Below are 20,554 nucleotides of genomic sequence, written 5' to 3'. Positions count from 1 at the left end.
TAGCTTAGTCTGGCTTACTATACTGAGAGGGTTGGGATAAAAGTGGTACAGAGATCAAATTAATGTACTTCTTAAACAATTTTATGCAATAAGAAGTAGTGAACAATACATGCAGCTCATGCCAAGACAGATATACTGGAACAGACATATAAATAACATGGTGCTGAAAGCATGAAAGGTTGTTGAAATTTTTTTATTCTTCTATGCTGCGCACAACCTGTTTATTGATTAACATAGAATTTGAATAAAAAATTAACTTGACAGAACACAATACATATATCACAATAATCAGTAGCAATAAAGATCAGTTAATATCAATGGTAACATATTAATATGTAAATATTACATGTGAACCCTGAAGTGGGCTGGCGCCCTGCCCGGGGTTTATTTCCTGCCATGCGCCCTGTGTTGGCTGGGATTGGCTCCAGCAGGCCCCTGTGACCCTGTAGTTAGGATATAGCGGGTTGGATAATGGATGGAATGATGGATATTACATGTGAAAGTACAATATGTACAAATAAGAACAATTAATAATCAGATATTATAAGTAACCGAGATTCATAATAGTCAGTACCACTAAATTACTATTGGAAACTGATTGGTTGTGCAACTGCTAACAGAGTGGAGTCATGCTCAAAGATAAAGCAATTTCTTGCCTAAGATATTGTGATTTAATGGTCTAAGGATAGAAACTGCAGGGCTGGTAGTATGGTTTCTAATGCTATACTTTAGTATAATAGTTGGGAATGGAGCAAACAGCATGGTTGGGTTGTTTCCAGTCTAAAATGATGGCAAAATGTCTTTAGATATTCCATGTCAAAAATATCCCGTGTTGATGTGAGCATTCAATGATTACTTGAGATATTTTAGCTATCCACTGTAAGGCTTTGCTGTCTACCACAGTGCAGTTATAAACCCAGACTAGATGTGCGTTTTCATTACATCCTGCACTGCACACTTGTAGAACTTCAGCAACCTAGGGACAATGTTTTTCTTTATCCTTGTTAACATGTTATGTTGTCCTTTGCACAGTTATGGTTTGTTGCCCAAGGTTTTCTTGTGTTTCTGCCTTGTTCCCAGCATTGCCTAAATAGAATCTGACGTCCATGACTGTCAACTCAATTAAGTCCATCCATCCAACCATCCATTTTCTAACCTGCTGAATCCGAATACAGGGTCACGGGGGTCTGCTGGAGCCAATCCCAGCCAACACAGGGCACAAGGCAGGAACCAATCCTGGGCAGGGTGCCAACCTACCGCAGGACACACACAAACACACACTCACACACCAAGGCCAATTTAGAATTGCCAATCTACCTAACCTGCATGTCTTTGGATCATGGGAGGAAACCCACGCAGACACGGGGAGAATATGCAACTCCATCGAGGGAGGACCCGGGAAGCGAACCCGGGTCTCCTAACTGCGAGGCAGCAGCGCTACCACTGCGCCACCGTGCCGCCCATACTCAATTAAGTGTATTTGGAAAATAGGTGAATGCATATTATAGTTTTCTTTTTTCTTTAATTAATGTTGTTGCTCTTTTTGGTATATTGTATTATAAAAGTCCTTTTCAAAAGTATTCATAGTCTTCTCTGCCAGGTTTAACACTTTTCTCTACCACTGTTAAATGAAATAAATACAAGTAAAATAATTTTAATTATATTGTAATTTTGTTTTAGGAACTGAAGGAAGAGCTCACCAGAGTTCTCACAGCAAACAACCCACATGCTCCACAGAACATTGTCCGTTACAGCTTCAAGGTACATTTTCTGTTCTGTTAACTTGACTGTTTTCAGATGTGACTCTATCCATTTTGATTTGCATCATTACTGTCCTTTTAAATTTGCTGTATGTAAATTTATAAAATGATTTAAAATGCCATTAATATCAACTTATTATAATGTGTCTATTGATTTCTAACAATTACATCTTGACCTTCTTTTATAACTTGCCTTTTTTAAGAGAAAAAATATTAGTGTCCACCTTACTATAAAACTTACAGTTGTCTAAAGAATTATTTAAACAGATTACATATAATATTTGTTATGCTGAAAATTAAAAATGTTACTGTGACGCATCAGCCACTTCTCAATAGGCTTCATCTTTAGCCTCTCTTCACCAATTGTTATAAAAGAGGTTTCATGTGCTGGAACCACAATTTATGTGAAGTCATGTATACATTGTGTGTACGCACAAAAATGTTGCATACGAACGTTTCCATGTTGAAATCGCAATGTATAAAATCACACACATTTCAACAGTAGCTCATACCCTGGTGTATGCAAGTTCTCCACTCTGTTTTGCAGACTGACAGCCCCCAGCGCCAAAGCAGTGCTACTGTTCCAGTGTAGATTCCCCTTTCTTTTTTAGATCCACATCCCTGACGCGGCTTTATAAATACACTGAAATTAACCGCATATTGTTTATTAGTTTAATGAATCTGATTTTAATTAACCAGTAACAATATAATGGTCCACAGAATACAATACAATTACAATACAATTTATTTTTTTGTATAGCCCAAAATCACACAAGAAGTGCCGCAATGGGCTTTAACAGGCCCTGCCTCTTGACAAACCCCAGCCTTGACTCTCTAAGAAGACAAAAAACTCCCCAAAAAAAAAAAAACCCTTGTAGGGAAAAAATGGAAGAAACCTTGGGAAAGGCAGTTCAAAGAGAGACCACTTTCCAGGTAGGTTGGGCTTGCAGTGGGTGTCAAAAAGAAGGGGGTCAATACAATACAGTACAATACATAGAACAGAACAAATCCTCAATACAGTATAAAAATAACAATTTTAGAAGTATGGAGTAGAATTTAACAGTAGATGGTATCACATAATATGATTTGGATTTGTTTAGAGTCCTGGAGACCTCATTCATCAAGCTGCCTCCCCCATTTGGCCATTCCACAGCTGAAATAGAGCTAATCCGATGAAAGGACTCTTTCCCACGATTCCTGCGATCCTCCATCAGGGATGACTTTACCTTAGGCAGGCAAAACAACTTGGCAGGTGGGCCGTGGCACCAAGTGCCACATTTGAGTACCGAGAAGAGAAACAGAATAGGTGAGGGTTAGTATCAAATTATAACTATCATGTTACATATGTTTTAGTGCTAATGACTAACAACAGAGATGTAGTCCGCACAGTTAATCAGCAGCTCTAGTCAGGATATGCTAAACTGAAGTAGTGAGTCTTCAGCTGGGATTTAAAAGCTGAGACCGAAGGGGAATCTCTTTTAGTAGCAGGCAGACCATTCCACAGTTTAGGGGCCCTGTAACTAAAAGCTTGACCTCCCACTGTTATTTTATTAATCCTTGGAATTATAAGCAGACCGGCATCTTGAGATCTTAATGTGCACTCTGGTTTGTAAGTCATGATAAGTTCAGACAAGTAAGCCGGACCTTGGCCATTTAATGCTTTATATGTTAAAAGGAGGATTTTGAAATCTGCCCTAAACTTAACTGGGAGCCAGTGTAAGGATTTAAGAACTGGAGTTATGTGTTCATATTTTCTTGTTCTTGTAATAATTCTTGCAGCAGCATTTTGGATTAACTGGAGGCTGTATAAAGAACAGTTTGAACATGCAGTGAACACCGCATTGCAGTAGTCAATCCTACTAGAAATAAATGCATGAATTAATTTCTCAGAATCCTGTTTATTTAGAAAGCCTTAATTTCCCAACATTATTAAGATGGGAAAAACATGATTTAGACAACTTTGTAATATGCGCTTTAAATGACATGCTAGAGTCAAAGATAACTCCTAGATTGTGGCTGATTCAGTAAAATTAATGGAGATTCCAACTGAGTTAAACGATGACAAAATATTGTTGTGATCAGCGTCATTCCCTCCAACAATTAACATCTCTGTTTTATCTGTATTTAAAGACAAGTAGTTCTCATCCATCCACTCCTTTAATTCACTAACACAACTAATTAAAGACAACATCGGAGAAACTTCATTTGATCTAAATGAAAGGTATAACTGGGTGTCATCTGCATACAGTGAAAATTAACATTATGTTTCCTAATGATAGATCCCAGTGGAAGCATGTAAAGTAAAAACAGTAAAGATCCCAGTACTGAGCCCTGTGGGACACCATATGTCACTTCTGTGTATAATGATGGAGTGCTGTCAGCACATTTCTTTACATATTGGAATCGATTTGATAAATAAGAACTAAACCAGGCAAAGACAGTGCCTGTAAGCCCAACATAATTTTCTAGCCTGTGCAGTAAAATACAATGGTCAATGGTGTCAAATGCTGCACTTAAGTCTAACAACATAATTACAGTGGAATTTCCTTCATCAGAGGATATCAGAATGTCGTTTACAACCCGTGTTAGTGCCATTTCTGTACTATGACCAGTGCGAAACCAGACTGGAATTTCTCAAATAAATTGTAATGCGTAAGGTGTGACTGAAGCTGACTGGCAACTACTTTTTCTAGTATTTTAGAGAGAAAGGGTAAATTTGAAATAGGCCTATAATTATTTAGTATGTGTGGGTCTAGGTCTTACCTTTTAAGTAATGGTTTAATGACTGACACTTTTAGTGCATCAGGTACTGTACCATGCAATAATGAACTACTGATAATGTTTAGAATAGGTTCTGCAAGAACATCCATTGAACTTTTTACTAGTTTTGTTGGCACTGCAAGTAGTGGGCTTCATTTTAGAAATTAAAGTTAAGACTTCCTGGTCACTTACTGAATTAAAATTACTAGTGCTGAAGTGCTGAATGCATTGTGAGGCAGGGTCTTCTAAGCTAGCATGCAGTTTGTACTGTGATGCTGAGATCTGGGATCTTATATTTTTAATTTTCTCATTGAAGAAGTTCATAAAGTCTGTACTGCTAATATCTGTTGGTATTTTGCACTGTAGATCTGAATTCCCATTTGTTAATTTAGCCACTGTTCTAAACAGTACCTGAGGATTTTTATTATTGCTATCTATTATTGTAGAATAGTATTCTGAGCGAGCTTTAAAGAGAGCTTTTTATATTTTTTAACACTCTCTGTCCATGTAATTTGAAAGACATATAGCTTTGTTGTTCTCCATCTGCGCTCCAGTTTTCGACACTCTAATTTAAGAGCTCGAGTGTTTTCATTAAACCAGGGAGAGTTTCTATGTGCTTTGATCACTTTTGTTTTAAGGGGAACCACTGTGTCCAGAGCATCTCTCAAGGTCACATTATAATGTGATGTTAGCTGATCTAAATTGTTTTCCATGTTTACATTTGATGTTAACTGATCTAAATGATTTTCCACAATTAAACTTGACTTACTCAAAATATCTATAAATTTTGAAACAGAATTACAATCTAGATGTTGCACTGTGTTTGTTATAATCGGAAATTACTTCATTAAATGGAATAATATTTAAATTTTGAATTTCAACTTTGTAAGTTATAATTAAATCTAATGTGTGGTTATAATTATAAGTTGGACCTTTGACATTCCCTACTGAATTTAACAAATAAGTAAAACATTTGCTAAAAGTGTCAGTTTCCACATCAGTGTATACATTAAAATCCCCCATCAGTACTACGTAATCATAATTTATAGCCAAATCAGATAAAAGGTTGCTAATTTCAGTCATGAACAACGAATATGGCCCAGGTGGTCTGTAGACTAGCACTATAATTGTTTTGGAATTTGTTTTAATATTTAAAATGAATGCCTCAAAGGATGTAAAGTCGCCTAAATTTTTAGACGTGATTTGCATTTTGTTGCAATGAATTATTCCAAGACCTCCTTCTCGACCAGAATCTCTAGAATTATGAAGGAATGAGTATCCATCTGGTGATGCCTCAGCTAGGGGAACAGTGTCACATTTACTAAGCCAGGTTTTAGTGAGAAGACACAGGTCAGATTTTGTACTTAATATAATATCATTTACCAAAACAGCTTAACTGCCAAGAGAGCGAATGTTCAATAAGCAGCATTTAAAACTGCATGCTTCTTTCTGAATTGGTGATATATTTTTTGTTTTAATTTGAAGTAAATTTCTATTACAGATGCCCCTGGTGGAGTCTGGTTTTATTCCTTGGTCCAATTATACACCTTATTTTTTGTTTATCAGGTAATTTAAAGTTTGTATCAAGACTAAATTTACTGGATGCCCCACAACGGGGATTATGAGTAATAGCTTCAGGTAGTTTAAATGTGTTATATAAATAAAGTTGACATTGATAGTAACAGGTGGGATAAATAACAGTCTGTGATTTAAGATCACATAACTGCGGCCTGGATGGTGCTCTAATTAGTCAACCAGGCAGTTTGGCTATCATATTTTGGGATAATACATAAGATCCCCTCCAGTAAGGATGAAGACCATCTCTTTTGAAAAATCCAGGCCTTTCCCAAAAATCATCCCAATTCTTCACAAACGCTATGCTTTTATTTGCACACCAGGTTTCTAGCCAGCAGTGAAGGGATTGCAATCTGCTGTAAATCACATCCCCTCTATATAATATTGGTAAGGGGCCAGATACAACTAAATTCCAACATTTTCTTTTAGCTTTGGTGCATACAGAGATGAAGTTCTTCTTTAATACCTCAGATTGCTCTAAATAAATATCATTAGTGCGACATGCAGCAATAAGGTAGGTACTTCATCGTCCGCGACGCGGTCCAATGCGGCCTCTATGTTAGAAGTCTTGGCCCCTGCGAGGCATTTAACATTAACTGCTGGTTTAACATAGTTTGGAATTCTAACATTCCGCACTATGGAATCGCCAATTATGAGCACTTTCTTATTCTCAGTTTTCACAGGCATGCTGCGGAGTGCTGAGAATCTGTTCTGATTCCGAATTGGTGACCTGGGTGCCGAGGGACTACATTTTGGCTTCTTAGACCCCTGTCTTACTGTTACCCACTTGCTCTGAGGCTGAATTGGTGCTGCTGACTTCAGCCATGCACTGAATGTAGTGGGACCTGGAGAGACTGAACCTGAATCAGAGTAGCTGAATTGTCTAAACAAACCGAGCTGATCCAATTTTCTGTTTGCCTAATTGCTATCAGGTTCCTAACGCAGTCCTCCAATTCGCGTATTTTCCCAACCAACTCTAAATTAACTAAACTCTTTTGGCTTATGAAGCTGTCTACACTGTCGGCCGGAAAACCTGAACTGTACATGCTGCAGGATACACAACATATAAACATGCCCTCAACGGGCAGAGAGCAGATAGAACTTACGTTTAGTGTTGATATCATCTTCTCCATTTTTGTAGTAGCTTCAGTGCTTTCTGTTTTCAGCTGAATCACTAAGAGACCATCGGCTTTAAGTTTCCAAAACCCACTGAGCAATTGAGTTTGATTTCTCACTGTTGGTTATTTCTCCTGGTCAGCTGCCGGCTTTACTTAAGTTGAACTTACTCGGGTGTTTGCGAAGGACTACGTGTCTGAGGGAGATGTGGTCAAATTATTCTAAATACAATAGCTGCTTTAGTGTTGTTACTCTCACTGCACTTTCTTCTTCTTTCAGCTGTTCCTGTTAGATGCATATTACTCTCACTGCATCACTCAGAGTATTTAAATTACTGTATCTGAGTGGGGAATCACAGCTGTACAGCAGCTGATCGGAAAGAGAATTATCAGTATACAGCATCGAGCATATGCTGCCTCAGCCATGCTGTCTATTGAACTGCTCTCATATGGCAAACACCTCAGAGCCATTCCTCGCGGTTCAGAAACAGTTTCGTCCCAAGAACTCAGTTTATCAAGTGCTCCTTGTAGAACTGTTTGTACTTATAAGTACAATTACCTCACTGTAAACTTGCGATACAGTTTTAATATTGCACAACCTGAGCCTCTTTATAAAGCACATATTTACATATGATGACGAATTTCATTTTTAAGATGAAATGCAGCAAAATATTTTATTATATTATACAGATAAAACTTTAACTTAATTTAAAATAATCTATATTGTTAATAAATAAACATGTGAGGACATGATGTCGCAGCGCTAGCAAGGAGCTGGCGCTCCGTTCACAGATTGCTGCTGCCTCGCGCTGTATTCTTGCTGGGACTGGTGCTACACTGGATGGATAGAATAATTTAATGTGTACTACGAAGATATTTCAATGTTCCTTAAAAGTTTTGAAGAATCGGCATTCTAAGCTTACACATGGCTTAAAGTTTTTTACAGATCTGATAGTGTGGCAATTGGGTATTTGAAGAAAGAAAAGTAAGGACAGGAATTGGGGGTTAGTACGTTTGAAAGAGATAGTACTGCTGCAATAAATTATTTCATCGAAGGTCATGCATGGCGCAGCAAGCATGCTTCGTGAGGCATGAACAATCACTCCGCCACCGAGTTCCCATGTTTAATAACATGCTTTAACTCCTATCATCATGAAAATGATATCAAGTATATCAGTATTTTAATTATTAAGAGAGCTGTAATACCATGAATGTAATGGATTCTCTGTCCTGTCGGAGGAAGAGAAAGCCGATTTCAAATACAAAACAAAGCATTTAACGTGCTAATTTAGTTACGATGGGATTTGAGAAACTAGTAAAATAAACGATTTTAAGATGAATTGGAAATTTAGAGGTTAAAGTTGACATTTTCATGCTTTTTTCCCCACAGTGTGCCTATTTTTTTTCTCTGTACCCTAATAAGCTTTCATATGACACTCAGACGATGGGCTACGACTCGCCTTTTCACGCCGACTTTGATATCTGACAACTTCTTTTTTATTTCTGCCATGGGCGACTTTGTGAACTTGAGCTTTCGAGTTTCTCAGGCACTCTATGTAACTCGATCAACTTCCTTTTGTTGTTTATACCACTGTTTAAATCAACAAATACTATGTTTTTCCTTGCCTCCACTTGGTATTTACTGAAACTCTTCTATTTCCCCCCTGTGCTTTTGCCATTGCCTTTTCACAGAACACTGATCTTAAGTAATATTTATACCGATTTGCATACTTAAAGAGACATAATTCTGGGAGGAGACAGGGCGGGACAGCAGGCGCGGGCACGTTCGTTACTTTTCACGCTGACCGGGATTTATGTAGCTGAAGAATGTGGAAGTTGGCGTTCGCACAGATTTATGCATCTGGATTTTTTTGTGCAGAAGCACATTTCTGCTTTTATCCGTACGCCATGTTATAGAGTGAATTCTTCGCACAGCATTACGCATGAGGCCCCAGTTGTTTAGATAGGCATGTTGAAGGTATATCATACCACCCACAATAAATTTATATGAAACAGCCCTTTATTTGTGATATTGAATACCTACTGTTCCAGTCAACAACTAGGTTAGGAAAATAAATGGATTGAACTTAAGATCAGATGTCTCCAACAACTCTCAAAACGAATTAAGATTAAGTTTTTGTCCTCAAATTGATCCAAGGGTGTATAGCATTAGAGAAGCATAGTAAGGTTAGAAGGATTCCTCCAACATACTGAATATCAAACTTAAACTTAAAAGTTTAAACTTTTTGATCTTCAATAAAACTACACTCATGTTTCAAAATAATCCAATAAAACTCTTCCTCCCCAATTCATGCAGGTACCTTTTGTATTACTTTGCTTAGATTTAATAATGAGAAGAGAGTTGAAGGATATCTAATACCATCTCACTGAATAGTGCCACTCTTAAACGTGTGAGCATGCAAAATCGCTGTTAACTGAAGTTAAAGTTGAATTTAAAAAATGTACATTTTTTCTTTGTTAAAATGTATTCTTTGTCTGATACTTTTGTTATGAGGAGAAACCCATAGCAGACAAAAAAAAAACAAAACAAAACAAAAAAAACAGTATTGCACTGAAAGAAGAATTAGTAAGGTTTTGTATTGGTGCAGTAGTGTACAAACTAAAAAAGATTAATTTTGCTTTATCATGTTATCTGTATTTATATAAACGTGCATGCTTAAAATCAATTAAAATAATGTGTGATTAATGCATGTCTAAAGCAGAGAGCAGAGTCATTGAAGCTGATGAAATATCTTTCGAAGAGGTTTATGTAATTAGTTGCTTTATTACTTGGTTAATTGCTTTATTGATCTATGTGAAAAATTATTATTTTGTACTTGCTTTATATGCATATCCTTCTATATAAAAGCGGTCGGGATTGTCCTTCCGTCCCGTGAGTGCTACGCAGGTGCGGAGTTTCACACACGCCCCATCCATGTTGCAATGCACGATGGGATTTGTAGTTTCATTTTTCCAGGTAAAAGATGATTTTCTACTCCAGACTGTGCGATATCTTCTTCTTCTTTCTTACTATATAAAAGTGGTCGGGATTGTCCTTCCGTCCCGTGAGTGGAAAGCGTAGCGTATTCTGCTTATCACAGACTTACTACTTGCAGCTTGCGGTACGAAGCGGCATGATGTGAGCAGAGTTCTGGTGCTCCCATCGTTCCCTTGCTTTTGTGCGCGATGCGCTGGAAAAATAGACAAAATTATGTCTCTGGAAATAATTAATGTTGATGGAGTACAAATGCCTCACCACGTAGTAAATATTAGGGGGGTTCAAAAGGGCGACCTCAATATAGAAAAAAAGGTTAAATTTCATCACAAAAATAACAGAAACTACGAGTATTAAATTAATACCGCTCAAATGCAATATAACCAAATTAATGAGTTTGTATAAAACATCAAATTGATCTACATATTGAATTGCCTTAAGAAGTGATCAACTTAAAAGTCGATCGCCTTAAAAGGCGGGTCTGCCTAGTGATACCTAAACACTGTTATTCTCTGGTAAGATCCAGTAGCAAAGAAAAGGGCACACATGCTACAGTGGGGTTATCAGAACTTTCCTTACCAGGGAATCCAAAGTAGCTACCTGTTCTTGGCAGTGAGGACAGTCTTTGTATTCAGAAGGATCTAAATGAGACCGTGTTGTGTTATTTGAGTGTAAAGCAGAGTAAAAGTACTGGAAGATGACTAAACTAAAAGAGTGGTCAATCTCATGTAAATATAAGATGAGTTTTGTCTATACAGCAGTTTTACCCTTAGGCATATTAAGGGTCATCATTTATGACACAACTTCCATTGAAATATTTTTTGAGAAACATTTAATAATAAAGTGGATTGCATTTTTCATTCCAGCAGATGGTACATCATAAACATAAGCCCTGTTGTTGAAAAACCTACAACAAATTCCATATAACTAAGGCAAAAGAAAGGCAACTTATACTAAAAATTAAATGAAAAGTAAAATATTTTGGCATTAAAGAATGATAGAAAGAGTACTAATTTCATTTGAATTTCATTAAAGATTCTGGTGATCTACCCTCAATGAATATAATAAAATGAGAGCAGTAATACAATTGTGTAAAACAAATTATAAATTCCATTAAATGCTACAGAGAGAACATTCTGGCATTCCATTACCCAAGTTTGAGATACCTGTTGTCAATCCAGTCCCTTTCTGTGGCATACAGTGGGTTCCAGTTCCATCAGATGGTCTTTTATTATCTATCATTTTTTCAGGTTTATGAGTATATAATGTTAGCTGTATGTGCCATCTAGTGATGGACTAGTGATGTTAAGCACATTTGATTGACTATCTTGTCCTTATGATGAATGACTCTTAATCTTTTAGGGATCTCTGTACAAGGATCTATGTACGTCTTTGTTTCTCAGTCTATAAACTAATTATATTCTATCTGAAATGCTGATCCTAGCTGCACTATTTCGGAAGCATAAAAAAACAATGAAATATTGAAAATGTCATGCCCTTTCTGAAAAAACAGTCAAGACAGAAGCATAACTCCCCCACCAAATTTCACTAGAAAAAGCATATAAGACTGCGATTAGACATTCTGCCATGCCAATAGAAGATTCTGCATGAACGTTACCATTATATATCCAAGGCAATCTTCTAAAGTCTGATATATTCAGTGTGGCAAATCATATCGTTGAGCTGACATCAATACAAATCATGGCCATTTAATTTACTCTTTTTTTGTAAAGGGCAGATTTCTTCACAACATTAGAGATGGCTGCATATAATGGCAAGGCTATCACAAAACTGTTCTTAACTTCTAGCTTGCATCTGCTCTTGCATTCACACACTGACACAGCCTGTCTTTTTGATTCAAAAATGAATAACCATCATCAAAGGGGAATTCCACAGAGTCACATGTAGGGTGATAGAATTTAAACAACTGCTGCATTTATGAGCAGGAATAACTGATATAGACTCTGTTGGTGGAACAAGTTGCCAACCTTTATCTCTTCTGTGTTGTCCCTAACCTTTTAAACAGATGACTGTCAAGACTCTCCTCTTCAGCAAATATTTATACCTAATATGCTTGTTAATTCAATTTTGAAGCCGGTTCTATAATGGAATAAGGCAGCAATATTACTTCTACATTGCATTGTAGCACGTTTAGCTGAAGGTTTTTTTATGAATGACACACAATTATGTACATCACATATCAATTCAAATATCAATCTTATCATTTTTTTAAAATAATATCAGATGCCATGCACATAATTATGTGCAAATGTTAAGACCATATATCTGACATCTCACATTTGAACAGGGCGAGTTACCATTCAAATACAGTCTTCTGGTTGAGGTTTGTACATGGCAGTAATCAACCTTTGCTTTCTTTTTTCATGTACTGTAATTACTAGACAATGCAGGGTTCATTGCAGGCATGGTAAAGTTCGACATATCTTGCAATGATGACTAGAGCAAATCTTGTGTACTGAAAACTTAAATGGCATGGATCTATTGTACTTTTTCTTTGATCATATTAAAACTATAAAAACAGACTACAGTACTAACCTTGAGGGCATATAACGTTTCAAGTAAAGTAAAATCTCTAGGGGTAAATTTTACACAATGCATCAATTTAACACACAAAGGTTACACTGATTTCACTGATTAACTGTTTTATGTATTCATTCTTTCAATGATATCCCATATGCCATCACCTTTTCCTTAGCCACTGTGTTACTCCTCATTTGTCAGATGTGCTGATAATCTTCATGCACTGCCACCAGCACCTCTTGCTCAGTTGACATGATAATTGTTACCTCTGTTTCTCAGAGTTGTAATCTGCTTTGATCGGCTCATAAGGGCTTGTAAATTTAGCCATGAATGTGTGTTTATCTGGATCATCTGGGATTGCCTAAATTGATTGAACTCCAGTGCTGTGGAACCTGCTAATCCGCTAGTCTGAAATCAATCTAAAGCAATCCAGACTTTGCTCTGAGATCCAGGATTATTTAATCCTCCTTTCTGAAATAGACCCCAGGAGTTTTCAGATGTAATCATTGACTGTTTTTTATTAAAGTATATTAAGCCACCATTGCAGGGGGAGCCCTACATAGACTTAGTATTTTTTAATAATTAGGATAGAATAAAGGGTGTAGAGATGATTAAACCACTAGGGTCAAGTGAGCATAATATAATGGGAAAGACCAAAATTGTTAAGTTTTACTTTGGTTGGGCAAAGTCTAAGAGGGGATGTACTGGGATAAGGTTACATACTGGGGACATATTTACATATAATCAATATAGGTACATCCCAAAATTTGGGATTAGTTGGAAATTAAATAAAAACTCAGCAGCATGAGGCATTGTATCTTTGATTGCTGGTACAACAAATAGTTCTGAGCAGGCATCAACCACAGCACTAACTTTGGTCATTGCTGCTCTTGTGAGAAGAATGGAGAGAAACTCAGAGAAGGAGTGGCAAGTTCGTTGTACCATGTGAACATCACTGACAGAATTAAACTGTATAATAAAAAAAAACTAGCTTTTACTAGTAGCCAAAATTTACACTGTGTGTTGAAGACTCAAATCAAATGTATGTTTTCATTATAGTAATAATAATAGCAGCTCACTACTCAAAATAGAGAGAGCTCAGTCTCAAACCTGCAACCTCTTGATTACGAGACAGCAATTCTTGTCTTTGCACCAGCCAAGCAGACCTGTTGAATTTTTGTCGATTGATATTTGGGCTTGGGCTCATTGACAGCAACATGTAAACTGAATGATTTCTTTGGTTAAATTCTTGAATAAAGGCACACTTGTTTTGTTATGCCTTTTGTGAAAGTGTTTATTTGATATTTGGACTAAGGTCTTCTCACATTATACACTTCACGTCATTATTAATATAACATGGGAAAATTTTCTGTTTTAGTTATGTGTTCAACATTTCTTGCTTCGCATTTCCTGTCATCCAACATTTACCCAGATTGTTGTAGACACGGATTTTACTTTTTTATTTTATTTTTTGGACCATTCTATGTAAACCCTAGAAATGGTTGTGTGTGAAAATCCCAGTAGATCAGCAGTTTCTGAAATACTCAGACCAGCCTGTCTGGCAACAACAACCATGCCATATTCAAAGTCACTTAAATCACCATTTTTCCCTATTCTGATGCTTGGTTTGAACTTCAGCAGGTCATCTTGACAATGACTACATGCCTAAATGCATTGAGTAACTGCCATGTAATTGGCTGATTAGATATTTGTATTAATAACCAGTTGAATGGGTGTACCTAATAAAATGGCAGGTTAGTGTAAATAACAAGCTGGTTACGTTAAGATGATACCAAGATAGATAGAGTGGCAGATAATCTAGAATCTGTTGAATCATTACAGATAGACTTTTAAGTAAAAGTATAGTGGTAACTACAGTATGTGTTACCTGATGTGACCCTGTTTTACCTCCTGCTCAAGTTAAACATTCCTTCATCTCAGTTCTGGCTGAAGCACTACAACCAGTTACTGATTTCACCTCTGAGACTCTTTAAGAACTGTGTCTTTTCAAAATTGTATGGTCCTGGATGTGCTTTTGGCAGCCCAGAGAGGCATCTGCAATGTGATAGGACAGAAATGTTGATCCTACATTCTGGGCACTTCTCACAATATACATGGCCTATAACATTCTTCATACTATGCAAGTCTTTATGTCACTTGTCACCAAAATATTTGTAAATACTTTTGCTCCCCCTCCTGATATTAGTTATGTTGTTCAGTCACTTGAACTGCCTTATGCCATTGTAGACCTACATGAATTATTTGATTAAAGTAAATGATAATGTATTATTGTTGTTCTAGACGAACAAAAGGGGGTTTGTGAAAGTTAATTTTTACTGATAAATATGATTTTCACAAATTCATTATATATTGTTTATTTTGAGTGACTCCTATCCTTTTTAATTTAGAACTCTTAGAAAACATTTTAACCCACCTTAAATTCCTTTGCACCTCTCCATCAACATCTTTTGTTTTGTAAATGTGTCGATCAGCACAAGCAGCAAGTAGCCTGCTATCCCACAACCGCCCCTTAACGGAGCTCAAGTCAGGCAAAAAGTTCTTCCAGACCAAGTCAAGGCTTCTTATCTGCATATGAGGTGCCTGGACTTGTATAGGGTAAGTAATATATCGTCATTTGGAATACATACATCTCATGTGTGTTCGATGTCTACCGCAATCTGTGTAAATGTAGGATGAAATGTGAGACAGGAATTGTTGAACACATATCTAAAGAAGAAACATTTTTCATATTTGGTAATAATTGACAAAATGTTGACATGAAGTGTATAATGTGTGAAAACTGAAGTCCAAATATCAAACACTTTCACAAAAGGTACAAGTTTAATAAAACAAGTGTGCTTTTATTCAAGAATATAACCATAGAAAAATAAATCAGGTCAGGGTACAACATTGACATGACAGTTCAGGTGGTGCAGTTGTAAGAACTGCTGACTGGTAATCAAGAGGACTGTTTTGAGTAGTGAGCTGCTCTTATTAACCTATTATACTGTAGAATAAAAACATACATTTCATTTGAGTCTGTAACAGCCAGTGTAAATTTATGGCACTTTTTTTAGTTCAGTTTTATTCTCTGCTGCATTCACACTCCCCCCGATCTGACACTCCTGTTTTCAAATAAATATGTGCTATAACAGAGGCAAACTCAGATAAGGATGAGTGTTCTACATCGGAGAAAGAGAACAGAAGCCCTCCCCGCAAGAAACATCCACTCACACATAAGAACAACGCAGCTGCACTAGACGTAAAGGCGAAAGACAGCACCGTTCGAATGTAGCAAGAGATTGAGTGTCATCCTGCCAGTTAATGTGCCATACAGTGCATCCGGACAGTATTCACAGCGCATTTTCTTCCACATTTTGTTATGTTACAACCTTATTCCAAAATAGAATAAATTCATTTTTTTCCTCAGAATTCTACACACAACACCCCATAATGACAACGTGAGAAAAGTTTACTTGAGGTTTTCGCAAATTTATCTATACTAATAAAAGGCAAAGCCCTGACTGACTGACTAACTGACTCACTGACTCATCAGTAATTCTCCAAGTTCCCGTGTAGGTAGAAGTCTGAAATTTGGCAGTCTCATTCCTTACAGCTTACTTACAAAAGGTAAGCAGGTTTCATTTCGAAATTCTACACATAACGGTCATAACTGGAACCTACTTACATACATATATACTGCCATAGCCTGCAGCTCAGTCATCGTGTGAGGCGAAGTTGTGTCTCTCATCGTCACGCCTCCCACGTAATTGAGTGCCTGCCCATATAAGGCCGTCCGTCAGCAGCAATCCAATAGACACGCTGCCACTAAATATTCGCGGGTGAAGGACTGTGCTTATGCAATCGAAGTTGATATGGTCAGGGGTAGACTAGTGTTTGGCACAAACTCAGCGAAAGTGTGAGAGAAACTTTTAAGTGCCGGGTCTTAGCTAACATTAAATAAAGTTGTGGATATCGCAAAATCACACGAGATAGCACAAGCAAAGCTGAGAACCTTCGATGCATGTACTCCAAATGGCTCACGTGAACTGACTGTGAACGCAGTACGCAGAGAACAAGCAAGAGCTCCAAAGAGCGCTGAACAAAAAACGCATTACACAATTGAGAAGGCAGCAATAGAATATGAAGCGAGTGACGCATACAAGCATATTCATAAGTGCAGCTACTGCGGAAACAAAGCATGGTGTAAACCTTAAGTTTAAATTAAGTTCATAGACAGGCTGCCGCTGGCGTTTGTCATGCCTACAACGAATACGATATTCGCGAGATACAAGTTTAATGAGAGGACGCAGGTTATAAACGAGACTTTTGATCACTTTATAACAGAGTTAAAATTGCTGGAGAAGGACTGTGGTTATGCAAACGAAGTTGAGATGGTCAGGGATAGAATAGTGTTTGGCACAAACTCAGCAAAAGTGCGATAGAAACTTTTAAGTGCCGGGTCTGAGCTAACATTAAATAAAGCCGTGGACATTGCAAGATTGTACGAGATAGCACAAGCACACCTGAGAACCTTCGATGCATGTATTCCGAGCGGCTCACGTGAACTGACTTTGCAGGACTGGGAAAGGTAAACCTGTGCATGCAGTGTGTGATGTCTCAGATAAAGAGGAAGACAAGCTGCTTACTGATGCAGTAGGAAAGGAACAACCCTCTGACACTGAACAAGCCTTTGTAGACGTATCAATAGGAGAGCAAGGTGTAAAGCTTAAGTTTAAATTACGTTCATAGACACGCTGCCGCTAAATATTCGCAGGCAAATCCACAACTTAATACTGGGAATGCCTGTTAAACATCTTAGATTCACGACTACTGATCTGGGTAGTGGTCACTTCGATGAATGAAACCTGTTATCTTTACAACAGTTGACAACGAAGATGAGATGGTCAGGGATAGACTAGACAAACACGGAATGTAACTTGAACACAACACATCCTCCAAATACGAACCTGATTGAAAGAAATAATGATAACCAAATCCTTGATGACAGCAACACTCATAACAGTCACAAAACAATTACAATGACAATCCTGTTACGTTATTTTTAAAATGTTTCCTTTTCTTTTTCATAACTTTTTTAACACCCTACTTCTCTGCTGCGAAGCGCGGGTATTTTGCTAGTTAAAAATAAAAAACTGAGAAATCACATGTACATAAGTATTCACAGCCTTTGCTCAATACTTTGTCGATGCACCTTTGACAGCAATTACAGCCTCAAGTCTTTTTGAATATCATGCCACAAGCCTGGCACACCTATCCTTGGCCAGTTTCGCCCATTCCTCTTTGCAGCACCTCTCAATCTCCATCAGGTTGGATGGGAAGCATCGGTGCACAGCCATTTTAAGATCTCTCCAGAGATGTTCAATCGGATTCAAGTCTGGGCTCTGGCTGGGCCACTCAAGGACATTCACAGAGTTGACCTGAAGTCACTCCTTTGATATCTTGGCTGTGTGCTTAGGGTTGTTGTCCTGCTGAAAGATGAACCGTCGCCCCAGTCTGAGGTCAAAAGCGCTCTGGAGCAGGTTTTCACCTAGGATGTCTCTGTACATTGCTGCAGTCATCTTTCCCTTTATCCTGACTAGTCTCCCAGTTCCTGCTACTGAAAAACATCCCTACAGCATGATGCTGCCACCACCATGCTTTACTGTAGGGATGGTATTGGCCTGGTGATGAGCGGTGCCTGGCAAACGTGAGGCCTGGGATTCACACCAAAGAGTTCAATCTTTGTCTCATCAGACCAGAGAATTTTGTTTCTCATGGTCTGAGAGTCCTTCAGGTGCCTTTTGGCAAACTCCAGGCGGGCTGCCATTTGCCTTTTACTAAGGAGTGGCTTCCGTCTAGCCACTCTACCATACAGGCCTGATTGGTGGATTGCTGCAGAGATGGTTGTCCTTCTGGTCCACAGAGGACCTCTGGAGCTCTGACACAGTGACCATTGGGTTCTTGGTCACCTCCCTGACTAAGGCCCTTCTCTCCCCATCGCTCAGTTTAGATAGCCGGCCATCTCTAGGATGAGTCCTGGTGGTTTCGAACTTCTTCCACTTACATATGATGGAGGCCACTGTGCTCATTGGGACCTTCAAAGCAGCAGTAATTTTTCTGTAACCTTCCCCACATTTGTGCCTCGAGACAATCCTGTCTCAGAGGTCTACTGACAATTTTAACCGTCCAGTAACACATTTCTTTCACTACCTCCAAATTAGAAACTTCATTAAACAAAACCTGCCCAGCTTTCTTCATCTCTCACCATCACCAACTCCAGATAAAATATTGATCAGTCTTGAGGACTCGAACAGCATTACTGTAACATATATAAACAAGTCCCTCCCTTTCAAAGATTCCAGAGTACATTGAGAAAAGGATCTCTCACTCAACAAGGCAGCAATGCACAGAATTCACTCTAGCTCCATATGTGCAAGCATGCAATCATTCAACTTAAAATCATCTTATTGAGCATATCTGTCTTGTTTAAAATCGTCCAATGTTTTGGGCGTACACCAAATTAACATAATTTTGGACCAAAATCTTTAAATGCCTTTCAGACACTCTGGGTGTCACAGTTTCTCCTGATCCACCGTCAGCTGTGTTTGGTATACCTTCAGATGGGCTTAAAGTGGAGAAGGACAAACAAACTGTAATTGCCTTTACTTCACTATTGCCGCATAGACTTATTTTACTCAACTGGAAGAATCCTAACTTACCTCTTTTCAGTCAGTGAGTAATCAATGTTATATACTACTTGAAATTGTAAATAATTAAATGCTCACTTAGAGGATCTGTGCAAAACTTTTTAAAAACCTGTCAGGATCCAATTAACATTATTTTACAATAAGCATTTAAATTGCGGAAGTGGATTCTCTTCCCCTTTTTATTCTATTTATTTACTTACTTATCTTTTCTACTGTTAAAGTTTCACTTTGTTGTCCCAGCTCTGTTTCTCATGGATGGGGGTTGACTTGACTTGAACCTAGTTTTGTAAAATTTGACTTGCTTGTACGGAATGTTGTTTGATTTTAATAAATTCAATCAAATGTTTAAAAAAAAATAAGCAGCTCACTTTTCAAAACAGTCATACTCGGAATCCGGTGACCTCTCGATTACGAGTCAACAGTTTTTACAGCGGTACCACCCAAGCTGTTGTATCAATGTTTTACCCTAACCCAATTTTCTTTTTCTACGGATATATTCTTGAATGAATGCATACTTGTCTTGTGATATTTGTACCTTTTGTGAAAGTTTTTATTTGATATTTGGACTTCAGTCTTCACACATTATACACTTCATGTCTACATTTTGTCAATTAGACATATCGTTGTAGACACGGAACACACATGAAATGTATATATTCCAAATGATAATATATTATTTACATTATGCAACTCCAGGCACCTCACACACAGATAAGGTTGCTTGGCTTGAGCTGGGAGAATTTTTTTCATAAGTTGAGCTCCATCAAGGGGGTGGATAGGATAGCAGGCTTCTTGCTGCTTGTGCTGATTGGCACATTTACAAAACAAAAGGCGCTAATGGAGAAGTGCAAAAGAATTTAAGGTGGGCTGAGATTATGAGTTTTTTTTTGTAGGCGTTAGGAATTCTAGTGTTAATTAAAGCCTCTTGATCTGTGTCCAAGTCCCACTGCTACTTCTCTGCAAAGTTCAGCATTGATAAGAAAACTATTATAATCTAGTGTAGCAGAATCGTAACCATTTATTAGTAACTAGTGTGGAGACCGGTACGGACACAGACAGATGGACATGTCAATGTCACCCAACACATGTTTATTAAAC

At 37.7% G+C, this 20,554-nt stretch overlaps 1 protein-coding gene across 2 annotated transcripts in view; it reads left to right on the top strand.

The window, feature by feature from the left end:
• dnai1.2 (dynein, axonemal, intermediate chain 1, paralog 2) overlaps positions 1-20,554 on the top strand; it is a 346,056-nt gene that overhangs the window by 61,033 nt on the left and 264,469 nt on the right. For both annotated transcript variants that reach the window (XM_039759139.1, XM_039759138.1), the window contains one exon: positions 1,681-1,761. In XM_039759139.1, coding sequence (XP_039615073.1) covers positions 1,681-1,761 — 81 coding nt within the window. The remainder of the gene's footprint in view (positions 1-1,680; positions 1,762-20,554) is intronic.

This window comes from Polypterus senegalus, chromosome 7 (genome assembly GCF_016835505.1).
Source record: "Polypterus senegalus isolate Bchr_013 chromosome 7, ASM1683550v1, whole genome shotgun sequence".
NCBI lineage: Eukaryota > Metazoa > Chordata > Cladistia > Polypteriformes > Polypteridae > Polypterus > Polypterus senegalus.
Note: the sequence above shows the minus strand (reverse complement) of the source record. Positions and strands in the feature narration are given on the sequence as shown.